This window comes from Corapipo altera, unplaced genomic scaffold (genome assembly GCF_003945725.1).
Source record: "Corapipo altera isolate COAL_440 unplaced genomic scaffold, ASM394572v1 49, whole genome shotgun sequence".
In the NCBI taxonomy this organism is placed as follows: Eukaryota; Metazoa; Chordata; class Aves; order Passeriformes; family Pipridae; genus Corapipo; species Corapipo altera.
In genome coordinates this window covers 2259450-2273180 of record NW_020884879.1, presented here as the reverse complement: position 1 = coordinate 2273180, position 13731 = coordinate 2259450, and the positions used below count along the sequence as shown (strand labels likewise).

Sequence of the window (13731 nt, the reverse complement as noted above, 5' to 3'; positions counted from 1 at the left end):
AAGCACGATAAACAGGATATGAAGTGAAATCACGAAACTATGCAAGGAAGTGGAGGGATGGTATAATGGGATATATTCCACAGACCTTTTCCATGTGTTTTATGCCAGATTTTAAATTCTTGGGCTTCTCAGGCAAAATTACTCTGAAGTGGATAAATTCCCTTTGGTAGATGTAGGAGCAGTTTCTCAGACTCCATATTGCTGACCTGAAGAACAAGTCAGATTCTTTTTTAAAAGAGAAAGCTTTTTTGAAAAAGGAAACATACAACTTCAACAATCAAAACCCATAGTAAAGCAAAATCAGATACTATCTCATTCCTAGAAACTGCTAGTCTTGGCCAATAGCAGTAATAAGTTCCTGTTTTCCTTCCAATGAATGTAACTTGATAGGTCAGTGAACTGTTTCTAGGTTCATGTGTAACCTCTGCAGGTCTCCCAGTAACTGCTGCAGTTATCCCAGTTCTCACATTGTTGTGCTATCTTTAAAGTATTGGAATCCTATGGCTCCAGAAGAATGCAGATTTCTGAGTTAGAAGTCCTTCCATGTAGAGCTTCCTCTAAAAACTTTTGAGTAATATAAAAATGGCTGTGTTGGGACGTGATATTTAAAATTCTCTCCATAACTGTTTCAACATGCTGTTCTGAATCCAGTTATCTTTGAGATTTATGCATTTGTATATTACAGATAAAGATGTCTCCTGCTCCTGCGCTCACTGTGCTGGTCCTCCTTCTAGAGGTGCTAGCTGTTCTTAGTAGCTACTGTAAGACTCAATTTGAGTCAATAGTGAGCTTTGGTATCAAAGACCACAATTAATGTGTGTATATATACTGTATCTTGTCCTGCAGAAGCAGTATAAGTTGAAAAATAAATTCAGGAACTGTCACTGATGGACCTCTTAATCTTTATTGGTGTGACATCAGCTTGAAGCACCTGTGTTACTAAATGGTGTCAACTGATCCTGATACTTTAATTGCAACTCTCTTCTGAGAGAATGGCTTGCTTGACTTCCGAGGAATTGCTGCACATCACAAAACTTCAAAGAATGACTCAAATATTAAATAATTTCTACCAACTGATTGGGTTATCATGATTTCCTGCTGATTCTAGACTTGTAGCCCCTTAATGTCATAGAAGTCAGGATGTGAGGTGGCATTGCTCTGCAAGCTGTACTGCATGCATGAGTCCATGAAAATAAGATCTTCCCCTTTTATTGTTCACTGTGCTTGTAGTTACAATGCCATTTTTTTTTTCAAACCTAAATCTCTAGCTGCCCTGTGGTAAGCTTTTTCTCTTCTATATAATACATGGTAGAAGGCAAAAAAAGCTACATTTCTCACTTTAACTTATATTAAATTAGTGCAGTATCCTTTTTATTTGAATTCTGTCACCTGGCAACTCTGAAGCTTTTAAATCTAGAAAGTGGTTAAAAGGAGATTGTTGCTAGTCCCTTTTCCAGTGTCTTGCTGCCATGGTTTATTGCCTCTGCTTTCTGAGCCATGCTGAAAGGGAAACTTGATCCATTCATGTACCACTTATGCCAGTACTAGGGAAAGGATGCTACTTTTGCTTGACCTTATCTCACACAGATCTTGTAGTGCACCAGTCTTCCTGTAAAATGCGAATGTTACATCTGTATTACTTGGAGGAAAAAATAATTAAAAGAATCATATAGTTTTCAATGTCCCTTTAATGTTACTAATATTTTTATGCTTTCAGGAATATCTTCTCCCCTCCTGCAGAAAGTTGATGTGGTCTCTGAAGTATCCCAAGAAACGTGTGAGGCTCTGGCTGACTGCCTCAACCTATTCATGAAGCAAGAAGGGGTATGTATTGTGCTACGTGGGTCTATAAAGGGTCGAATAGCTTAGTGTACTTGGCTAGTTCTCTGCTTAGCTGTTACAAAAATAAATACACAAACCCATAAAATTTCATGTTGTTGATAAGCTGTCCTTTTGGATGCTGAATGTGATGAAAACTCATGCTTCTAGAGAAAGAGCAGATAAATTTCTCTGCAAAAGGATGTCTTAGTATTTGGGTGTTCAGAAGAGACATAATTTTTGGTCACAGACTACTGCTTGTGGTGTTCAAACTGAATGCTTGAATTCAATAAAGCTGTTGCTTTGCTAATTTGAAGGTCAAAATATTGAGAAAATTAATAGTTTTGGTTTGGGTTTTTTTTACTGCTAACTGAAGTGTTGAACAATATTGCTTATGAATTTATTTTTCAGACCATGTGCTTAGTGGGTGTGTGAACGCTATCTGTTGAACTTCTGGCTTTCCCAGTGACAAATGTCTTGTATAGTGTTAAACATAATGTAAACACTTCCATTTGGGAATATGTGTTGAAGTCATTAGTTCCTGGAGTAGGAGAGCTGGTATTTTTGTTTGCCTATTACCAAGGAGTAAACTTGTCTTCGTGTACTGTGGTAACTCTAATCCCTTGGTTAGGCTCTTGTTGTCATCAGTAAGCTGTGTTTCAAAATGAGGTTTGTGTTGGTGCTGTTAGTCTTCCAGTTATTTAACAGTGAGCTGCAAACACTGGCTCCATTGTTTAGGTTTGGTTTAAGATTTTTTTTCATTCCTTTCCAAGCCCTTTTGTCTCCGGTCACGAGTCTTTTAGACTTACTTGAGTCAAGTTCTAGCGGAGTGGAACAAGCATTGCTTTTTTTACATTGAGTTTTTTCTTTTAAAAAGTCTGATATTAGAGTTGCCAGCTTCAGTTGCGGATGAGGGGGAAATTGTTACAACAGTGGGTGTACAGTGTTAGTTAGTATTCCTTAATTGTGTTGGCATCTTGCTTCAAGCCAGACTGAAATAGCTTTTCAGAGTGGAGTATGGCAAAGCATATGGTGAAATTGTAATTTCACCTTACTTGAACTTGAAGAGTCTCAGTAGGTGTAATAGGGGCCTTATTTTAATCTGGAAGCACATAAATTTGGGCACAGAGGAATAGGCTGAGGTGTGAACTTGATTTTCCACCATAGCTAGTTAAATCACTCAGTCATGACAGGCAGATGATGTGATTTTGGAGAGTTTTGTGTCTTGGTATTTTTAAACTTCAAACTATTGCAATTCCAGAATATACGAGGCTTTTAAAGATGCCATAAGATCATAAGGGAAATTACAGCTGCAATCTCTTTCTAAGACTTGCACCTTTCTGTGAACTTATGTTCATTGAGCGTTACTGTTCTTAAATCCACAGGATTTGGCTTTGTCTTTTGTAAGTCAGGGCCCTTTGCTGTTCAGTGTTGATTTCCATTGCAAATCAACATTTCAGTGTTGATTTGCCATTGCAAAAGCAATATATATAACCCTGCAACAGTATTGTGCATGTCCCATGAAATCTGGTTATCTCTAGAATGAACGTTTTCTTAAGCTTGGTACCTTTTTATCTTGCCTCTTTAAGGAGAATTCTTTTCTCCTCCAACTTAAATTGTCAACATACCAGAACCTACTGATTGTCTGAGGAGAGGCTGCTAACTTCAGTAAGGATAACTACAGTGAACGGGCTTTCGGCTCTCCAGAGGAAACTTTATTTAGTCAATTGCAGCATAATCGTGCAGTCTGTAGATGAAACTGCTAATGCAGCGCTAAAGAAAAAGGAAGGTTCAGCCGTCTTCCACTTGCGCTAGAAATGGTGCATGAGCGTGATACCCGAAGGCTCCATCTGCCCGCTGCTTCTCCTTCCCCCCGGTGCGGGGCTCGGCGTGCGCGGTGGCGGCTGCGGGAGCGGGGCCGGTTCCTGGCCCGGCGGGCGGGGGCCGCTCGTCCCGGAGGGGCTGCGGGAGGAGAGGCCCCCCCGGCCCCGCGCTGCCCGCCGCCCGTGCCGGGGAGGGCCTGACCTCCGGGCTCCGCTCGGCGGGAGCGGCTCTGACGCCGCAGAGGGGAGCGGGGGGGTGGGGTGGGGTGGGGGAGCTTCCAAAAATAACCCACTGCGGCGGGGCTCCGTGCGGGGCGGCCCTGGCGGGCTCGGGGACCCGCGCACTGTGCGGGGCCGCCCCGGGGAGCAGCGGCGCCCGTGCGCTGTGGGCAGCGCCCTGCCCCGGGGGCGCGGCGGGGGCGGGAGCGCTCGGGCTGTCAGGCCATTTTTAGCCGGGCTGGGAGCCGGGCTGTGGCCGCTCCGCCGCTTCGGGTTGGTTTCCTCCTCCGCCCCTTCCCCACCGCCCGGCGGGACGCGGCGGCAGCGGAGCAGAGCCCCGGCTGCGCAGGGCGGGCGCGACTCCCCCGCCCCGCCCCGCCCTGCGCCGCGGCGGCCGCGGAGCCCGCGGCGTGGTGGTGGTGGAGGTGGAGGTGGTGGTGCAAGGTGAAGGGGCCGCCTGCTGCGCTGTGCCGGCCCGGCAGGTGCTGCTGCTGCTGCTGCTGCTGCAGCCCGGGCCGGCTTCCCTCGTAGCGCCTGCCTTCTCGAAGTCCGTCCCGCGGTATGTGGCGTGCATGACGGGCTGGGTGCTGTTGTTTTGATGGCTTTGCTCCCGTGTTGACATTGGGGTGAACCCGTCAGTGTCAAGCAGTGATAAGCGCAGTACTTTTTTGCGGAGCAGTTAAAGCGTGTGAGGGGAAAACCGAAGGTGACTTGGTTGCTTTAGTCTGAGTATTTACCGAGGCGCTGGTGCTGGAGCCAGCACAACTTGAAACGTTTTCTGCAGTGACTTTGGGCACAAGGTTAGTAAGTATTGTTTCAAAGCAGGACTTCTCTTGGACTATTTCTAGCAAATATCAGAACCTCCGTTCCTAAAGCAGTTTGGTTCTAATATTTTCTATATTCTAAGTTATTTTTATATAGTTGTAGGAGTTTAACTTAAGGTTCTTTGCATGCTATTTTCTCTGCTAGATTTTCTGAGTGAGTTTAAAATTCATCTCTAGTACTCGAGCTACATGTACTGAAGGTGTGTGAAATCGATAGGAAAGGTATAATTTTTTTCTGTTTTTTTTACCTTGCTTCTTCACTAACCAGTGCTAGATAAAGTGTGCTGATGAGTATCTTAAGTTTCACTTTTACCAGCAAGGATTATATTTAACAGTAAATTAAAGAGCTCATATTGCATGAGTTTATAACAAATAGCAGTTGTAAGATGACTTCGTTTGTAGTCTGTTTGTGGCTTTGGATCTTCAGCCTTTGCAAATTTGTCATTCTTTCTAGTTTGTTTAAAAAGGGATTGTTTACAAGCTGCTGATAAATCTTATCTGATGAGATAAGGGATTCAGAAAAGGTTTCTTCATTTTTTGCATTAAAGAGTTGTATATTTAGCTATGAAGAATTTGTCACGACAAATTAAGCTTGTTATTTTTACATAAACATTTAAGATCAAAATACGGTGGGTCATAGTCCTTGAACTTGGTTATCTTTACCTTGGCATAATGCTCTCTCTCTCGTATGTTTAATTGACATACTGTAAATAAAGAAAGTGGACATAGTTCAGCTAGCACGTATTAAGCTCTAGAAGTTCAGTGTACTGCCTTAGTTTATTTCGTATTTCTTGGAAACGTAATGGAATGTGCAAAGGTTAAATTTGTCTGTGTGTTCCTGTGAATGCATGCATGCATGCTCTTTGATAAACAAATTGTTGTCTTTAATACATATCTGATTTTCATCTGGGAGACACGTAGAAGCATGGCTGTTATAACTTAAACCTACTTACTACCTTACTGTATTGTGAATGAAGAAAAAGCCTGTAGGCTATGCCCAGATGACTCCTTAATGAGGCTTTTTATTATCTGTTTCCTTGTGGGGATGCAAGTGAGGGGAGCAATGATGAGACACTGCAGTCATGGGAGAACTGCTGATAAGGGCACCCTGAGCAAATGTGTCTAGAGAAGTCCTGGCATCCATCAGCAGTTCTTTTCTGCCACCTGGCAGTATCATCAACTACATTAATCTCTATAAAGTCTTGCGAGCTTTTGGTGTGTGGGAGGGAGAGATGAAGAGGTGGTGATGGACTCAAAATTGGAGAAGCTAAACCAGAGGTTAACTATACGATTTCTGAGTTAGATGTGGGGAGGGGATCATCTCTTGGCTGGCTGTTGTACTAGACCTAAAACAATGGAGTTCAGTCAGTGGAGGAATTATGTTGTACATTCTGTTTTGCAGCTCCTGATGAAAGTAGTAGAAATCAAGGCAAAACCTCATTGTGTCAAGGCCTGTAGGCAATGCCCAGAACCACTGAAATGCTGTTCAGGTTATCAGCTTGGGGAAAGGAGGAGAGTAGTTTTCAGACAGTTGATAATTGCAGTGGACACAAGTGGTATTCGGTGTTGAGAGACTCGAGGTGTGTCTGCATCACAAAAACCTTTATTGACTGTATGAGTCTGTAACTGTCTTGATCGTCTTTCTCCCCCTCTCCTCCAAATGAGTAGAAGTGTACTAGAAATACCTCCTGCAGCTTGAATCTTGGTGGAAAGTAACAAGTTCATTGGAAGGTTCTCTGTGATCAAGAGGTACCCAGGTGAAGACCAGTATTTTTTCCTTTTACAGAGGAACATGGGATTACATGTTGTGGAATGTTGTATGGGCATGGCATGTAAGAGAACAAACCTACCAGCAGGAAAGTCGTTCGGAAGGTTGTTTCTCCTGCTAGAATGCTGGTGGTTCTAGTCATGCCTTGATGATTCTTGCTGTACTGATTTTTGGGTGCTGTAAATGCAGTGTCTTTCATCTGTGCTAAAGCTTTATAGAGAAGATACTAAAGTTGGAAGAACTTGATAGCGAAATGTTTGTGGGTGGCATAGTGTTCTTCCTCTGGAAGCATTTTTTCCCACCATTGTACTGCAGCTTTGCAGATGGAAATTAGCTACAGGTCTGTGAAGGTAACATCCTTACCAATAGTAATAGTGTGTAAATGAAGGAGTTTAGTGAGTCCAAACTATCCAAGAGATAGGGGATTTAAAGAACATAGCTACCTTTTTCTTTTTCTTCTGAGATTTTCCTAGAACAGCTAAGACTCAATAGGTCACCAGAGTGGGCAGTGAAGCTAAGCAGCAGCCCAGACAGAAGCTTGTTAAAATAATAAATGCTGAGTTTCCATTCAGGGAGAAGATAAGTAAATATTACTGCTCTTCTTTCATAAAAGGGCAGTATGTGTGTTGAGAGAATGCTTGAGGTCTGAAGCAGCTGATAAGATCCTTGGTCAGGTGCCATATGGGAAAGTCTTCTTTCTGTATGGCAGATGGTTTTGGCTCATAGAAGGGCACCTTGATGTTAGCATAGGATAAAAGATGAATGCTGCTGGTCTTTGTCATATAGCAGGGTCCCAATTCTGGAGATGTTTTGATTGTTTTGATTGTTTTGATTCTTGATTGGTTTGATTGTTTTGTCTGTTTGGGTTGAATTTTGTTTGTTTGTTTGGTCTTGTTTGTTTGTTTCCATCAAGACTGTGCTCTTCAAAGTTAACCTTTTTCCTTGCAGCTGGCTATAGGTTGTATTGGCAAAGGGACATACTGACTTCTAGGGACAGGGAGATGGTTGCTCACTTGTAGCTCTATGGGCCTTTGTGGAAGCTGATCACACAACTTGACTGAAGGCAGTCTCTGCTCTGGACTGTGTTACTCAACTCAAAGCACACTGATAATCTGTTCTTGCACTTTCCTTAGTGGGTTAATGCTTTTTCAGAGCTTGGCCTGTAGATGTGTGTTTTGTTGGCGGCTGTTGTTAAGCAGCCTTGTAAACTAACTTGGAATCCATTCACGGGCCTCTGGGGAAAGGCAGTGTAAAAACATATTAGTTTGAAATGAGACTCCTCCTTACTGTGCTTCTGCAGCTCCTGCTCTGAGGTTTACTTCTAAGGTCTAGTCTACGACTTATTTGAGTATTTAATTTTTAATGCAAAAACATGGAGAAAACAGTCTTAGCTGAGGTTTCAGGGGGAAAAAAACAAGCAGCAATCTTAATAGAGTAAACTTCTCAAATAAGAATTAGGAATTCCTTTTCCTATGAATGTATTTGCAAAATGGTGCTCTTTTGTCTAAGTTGATAGAGAAGAACAGAAAAAGAAATATATATATTTTATATATATTATATATATATATAACATTAATATTTTCTTTCAGTGTTTTCACTGCTTAGTGCTATGAGAATATTGTTTGGTTTCCTCTTCTTCATACTTTGAAAACAAACTGGAGTGAGAAGGGTGCATGCTTTTATTCTTATGTCATTGTGATGTGAAAATGGCATGTAAAGCTGGTCAGCTTCTTTTCAGTGTTCTGGCTTAATTTGTGTTTGATATGCTTTGGAAGAACAGATGAATAGCAGACTCCCAGAAGTTGTTAGCTCCCAGCCCATCAGTGTATTGTCAGCTAAGGACTGGTAACCTTTCAGGAAAAAAGAGAAGTGGTAAAAAAACAGGATCTAAGGCTGAACCTCTATGCATAGCACCATACTTGTTAACTTTGTTTACTGGGATTTTGCGTGCAAGTGTGTGAGATAATTGGCTGGAGTGGCAGTCTGGCTGGGTGGTCTGGTTTTGTGTCTCAGCTGCATAAAACATCAAAACACTGAATTGGGTAACTGCAGTCACACACATTTACTAATTCTCTGGAGATGCGTTATCCTTCTTGACCTTTCTTTCCTTAATTTATAAAAATTAATGTATAAAAATATGCCATTTTTTTTCTGTGTAAAGCTGATAAAAGCTAGTTTCCTAGAAAAATAATTTAAAAAATAATTTCTATAAATATGAAAAATAAACTTCATGTAGCCTGTCAATACTGGATAGTGACACGTTTTTTTGAGGGAGATAGAATATTTAATGCTTCATTATGCGTGTATTTTGTGTGAAGTTGTTTTAAAGGCAGTGTCTCTGAGTAGCCTAAGTAACTTAAGGTTTTGTGTCACTTAACAGTTGTCAAATCATCTTAAATTTTTCATGTGGTGGGATTTTGGTATGTTTTATTTGGCTTCCTTAAACATCAGTGATATCAGATCTCTTGCCTTACGGGCTAGTGAGCTGTCCATGTGCAATTGTGTAGCCTTTCCTTGAATAAAGGAGTTTGACTGAATCTATACTTCTTTTTCTGCTTTTCTTTGCTGTGTTTTTAGTTGATTTATTTTAGTCACTTCTGATTCCATGAAATATAGATGCCTTCCAGCTATCAAGAATAAAATGGGTGATTTCCCATTTAGACAGTACGAGTGCTTGTGGAAGGGTGTGTTGTCTGTTGTGTTTTTTAACTTTACCTGGCCACAGTCATAGTATTGCAAACTACAATTGCTTTTTGAACTTTTTTTTTATTCTGTGACTCATCAGAGCTGATACCATTTTTATACCAGAGGTAAGCAATTGTGAAATTTGACCTCTTGTCTGTTTTTTTAATCTCATTACCGAATGTGTACTTGTTGGCCTCTTTCTCTCCTCTCTCCACCCCCAAGACAGCCAATGAATTTGAAAGCTTTTTTTGTTTTAATATCAATATTCAGAAGTGTGTTATCTCGGCTTGTTGTGCTGTCCAGTAAAGAAATGCCTTAGTATGATGCTGACTGCTGAGTCACTGAGGTTATCACTAGAATTGGTAAATGGGCTGTGTTTGGAAAGTATTCATGTACTGAAAATAAATCACTGGTGTTGCAGTTTTTCTTGAAGGTATATGTCAGGCTTAGTCGTAAAGGAATGTTAGTAAACTCTTTCTCCATAGTGCTTATATTGTTCTTAGCATCACTCTCCTTTAAATGCATCAATAATATACTTTAAAAATAAATGTGTTCGGTGTTATATATAAATGGGAAATGCAGGCCCATGCTGTCCTATTAGGATAGTTGATAAGCACACAAAAAACAGAGTACACTCCGTTTATAGTGAATTGAATGTTGCTGCAGAGAAGTGGTCAGATAGAGGCCCTCTTACAAATAAAGTGTATCCATCTGTTGTGAATATTCTGAAGAGTCCATTATAATTGATGTCCAGCTTTCTAAGCATAGCCCTTATCTGAATATCTCATCTTTGGGAGTGACACCTGTGATGTGCTTACTTTGCTTGCATGGCTTCATGTTAAGCCGTGTGTAAGGTAAATGTGGGCTCAGTGGTTTTAAATAGGAATGTTTCCCCTCCTCTCATGCCTGTTGCTGCTACATTATTAATGTTAAAAGTTGGACATCAGTGCAATAACTGTTGGATCCATAGGTACACTAGGAGATCTTGAGAATGGCTTTAAAGAATACCTATTTGAAGAGGAGGTCTGTATTGTGCATTCTTAATGTACGGGTACTTTTTAGCACAGAAGTAGTTTGTAAACTTTTTCATCTGCTTCAAATGGTTTTGTGCTGCCAAAGCTACACTGCTTCCACAACAAAAGCATGTTCAGGTATGTCATTTGACCTTTGAGTAGAAATAGAGCTTCTTGTTAATCTTAAAATATAATAGTGTTGCTATTGCAGGTCCCTTTTTTTGAGTCAGGAACTATGGTGGGAGAAAGGGAGATCAAAACTGCTCATCTTGTCTGGAAATATTCAGTGTAATTGGCCAGAGCATCAGCCTCTAGGCCTTGTCCAGGTCTACTGTAGCAGAAAAGTATCTGCAGGAATTTGGAGGGTTTGACCTGATAGACAGACATAAACCAATGGGGCATAGTCATACATGGGGATTTTATCGTTGTGGTGGGGAATAATCTTAAATTGTCAAGATAATAGTATAGTTCCTCTAGGTAATGTGGTAATCCATATATGTCAGTAGTTTATACCTTTCTGGAAATGCTTACAAGACTCTTAATTGTGGATGTATGCTGTGCTATGCATCCAAATTGGATTTTCTGTTGTTCCAGTGAAACCCCTTGCTGCAAGGTCAGACAAATCGAATTGAGTTTAAAATGAGCTAGCTGAGCCTTTCAGACAGTTGAAACCTTAGACAGTTGCATCTTTTCTATGGATAGCAGAAATCTAGTTTTGTCTGACCTGTATCTCCTCCAGCTCTGAAGCCACATTTTGGGCTAAGGCGCAAAGTCTAATCTCACAGAATAACAAAGTGGAAGTGGTTGAGGTTGGAAGGGACCTCTGGAGCTCCTCTGGTCCACTCCCCCTGCACAGGCAGGGCCACCTGGAGCTGAGAACATTGCTCAGAACCATGCAATGGCTTTTGAGTGCCTCCAAGGATAAAGAGTCTACAACCTCTCTGGGCAACCTGTGCCAGTGCTTGGTCACCCTCACAGTGAAAAAGTGTTCCATGATCTTCAGAGGAAATTTCCTGTCTTGTTAGCTTGTGCCCATTCCTTCCTGTCCTGCCACTGGGCACCACTGAGAAGAGCCTGGCTCAGTTGTCTTTGCAGCCTCCCTTCAGGTGTTTATATAGATTGTTGAGATTTGTCCTGAGTCTTTTCTTCTCTAGCTTGAACAATCCTCAGACATCCAAATAGTACTTAAGGGGCAGGCCAGTACAGTAGTGTTAGACAATTTCAGGGAACCATGTGTCAAAGATCAGCTGATAATATAAGGTCAGTGCTTTTTTTACTATTGTCTTTGCTCCCACATGCAGTTAATTGAAACTAAAAAGTGATGTGTCACTCTAGGCTGTCAGATCCTGTTTCAGCTTGAGGTGGGGAGAACCCTTGGTGTTCCTTAGACTTTCATCAAATCTGTAGTCTAGTTTTCTTCTAGCAGCCAGTGGGTTTTATTGAAGAAGTTTGTAAAAGAGCTTCTTAGAAGTTTAATCTGGGTCTCTTCTTCCTCTGAATGGTAGATGCTGCTAGATTGCATATTGGGGAGTAATAAACATAAGACTTATCGGTAAATAGCCTTGCTACAGAGTTCTTGCAAAAAATTTAGAAAAACCCCAAAAAACCCCAACAACAGTAGAAAGCCCCCATCAGATAATAGCAGAATTGTTTAAGATCATTCATAAGGAGAGAAGATCTGTTCCACTGAATTAGAATATTTGGATTTTCTAGTCATTCTGTATTGTATTTCCGTACTCCAAATCATATTTATCTGTCTGCCCTAACTGCTGGACAAATGTCCACATGACATACTCTGATTTCAGGAAATGTCTCATCAGCTTACCCAGAGCCTGGCTGATGTCTGCTGGCTGTTACCTGCTTAGGAGTAAGGACAAAAACTGTCTCAGAGGAATACTGACCCTAAGAAAAGAGTCTTCTTAATGCTGCAAGTCCTTCTGCAGACTGAAGTAGAAATGAGATTTTTGCATTTGCGTCTGGTTTTGAAGTCTGATTCTTTAATATTGGTGAACCTTTTCCGGACTACAGCAAGTAAGAATACTTTCCAAGGTGGATTTGATTTGGAGATCAGAACTCCAGCACTGCATTGTAAAACTCGCTGTCAATTTCTAGCCTGTGTGACATTTTTCACTTTTAACTAATTTGGTTGGCATCCAAAATGAAATAAAAACTATCGGTTGAGACATCTGAGGTTTTCTGAAATGCAGAACAACTGTACAACATGCGTGTTTGTTTTGAATTGCTTGTAAAAAAAAAAAAAGTCAGTTATTCTTCATGACAATTTAACAAGATTCCCGACGTAGAACTTGTAGAACAGACAACCAGCTTCAGAAGTGTTAATTTTTTTAGTAGGAAGCTGTTTTCTCTCTGAGTCAACAACTGAGTCAAGTTGTGTAGCAGCCCTAGTAAGCCAGCAGGAGCCAACAAAAACATGGTAAAAACATGACAGTTGCTTCAAAAGAGAAAACATTACATGCTTTCACTGTAATCCAACTGGGAAGAAGTGTGGGGAAGAGAATACAAAGGGGCTGATCAAAGTTATCAGTGGTGTATATACTGAAAAATGCTTGAGGGAAGTAGTTAGAACAAAACTGCCTTAAGATCTATTTTCAAAACAGTCCTTAAGAACAAAAAGGAAATGTTTCCTGTATGCATTCTTAAGAACCGCTACATCTTAAAGTCTGGTCTCTGTTTGTGAGACTAGCAAACTTCAAAGATGTCCAGAGTCTCTCAAAGGGAAAAGACAAAAAAAAAAGTCCCTACCTGGTGTGAAAACATGCAGCAGTGTACTGTTCTGGTTCTGTTTACATCGCTATAACTTACAGGCTTCGATGAGACCTTTTGTTTGAGTAAGGTTACTTGTGGCATACACCTCTGAGAACATGAATGCCTAATCTCACTAGGGCAGCAAAATATCTTTTGGGATGTGGTTTTTTTCTGGTAATTTTGTAGTTCTGCAACTTGAAACATGCTTCCCAAATGTGTACATCACTGATGTCATTGAGTCCCAGCTTGTTATGTTATTACTACTGGCAAGTGTGAGTAGCAGCCATATTTAATTTCAGCTTTACTCAGAAGAAAAAACAATACTTCACACAAAATGACAAAATTGGAAGGCTTTTTCTTTGAACTTCGGATAGTTGACTAATCGGTATTGTAATACTGGAACAAAAGTAGGGACAGAGTGTGCTCTGGAAACAGGCAAATTCTGCAGCTCTCAAACCTAAGTATACTCCATGAGATTTATCCGTTTACAGTTAAGTCTAAGTAAAATGTAAAGAACAAATACTTTTGAGAGGAAGACTTGGAATTGCCATTGAGTCTCACTTTAGAAACAAACCAGAAAATGCTCTTTTAACTCTTGATCTGTGCAGAATCACTTTGAAGAAAAGAGCTTCTCTGATAGAAAAGCTTAAACCCAAGCTTTTAAACCATCTTTCTAATTTGCACTCAGAAATTAAGTCGTTGAAGTTTCTTGTGCTCTTAGACAGGTTCCTGGCTCAGAACTGTGACATTCTCCATTGGTTAAAATTGTAGTGCTTCATCAGCCTATGAATAAACAGACTTTGACATAGCCAAAT

The 13731-nt window shown here is 40.9% G+C and overlaps 1 protein-coding gene across 4 annotated transcripts in view; it reads left to right on the top strand.

Annotated features, from left to right (window-relative positions):
* OSBPL1A (oxysterol binding protein like 1A) overlaps positions 1-13731 on the top strand; it is a 77494-nt gene that overhangs the window by 24639 nt on the left and 39124 nt on the right. For 2 of the 4 annotated variants that reach the window (XM_027638765.1, XM_027638766.1), the window contains exon 15: positions 1718-1824. In XM_027638765.1, coding sequence (XP_027494566.1) covers positions 1718-1824 — 107 coding nt within the window. The other 2 variants (XM_027638768.1, XM_027638767.1) reach the window with 2 other exon arrangements.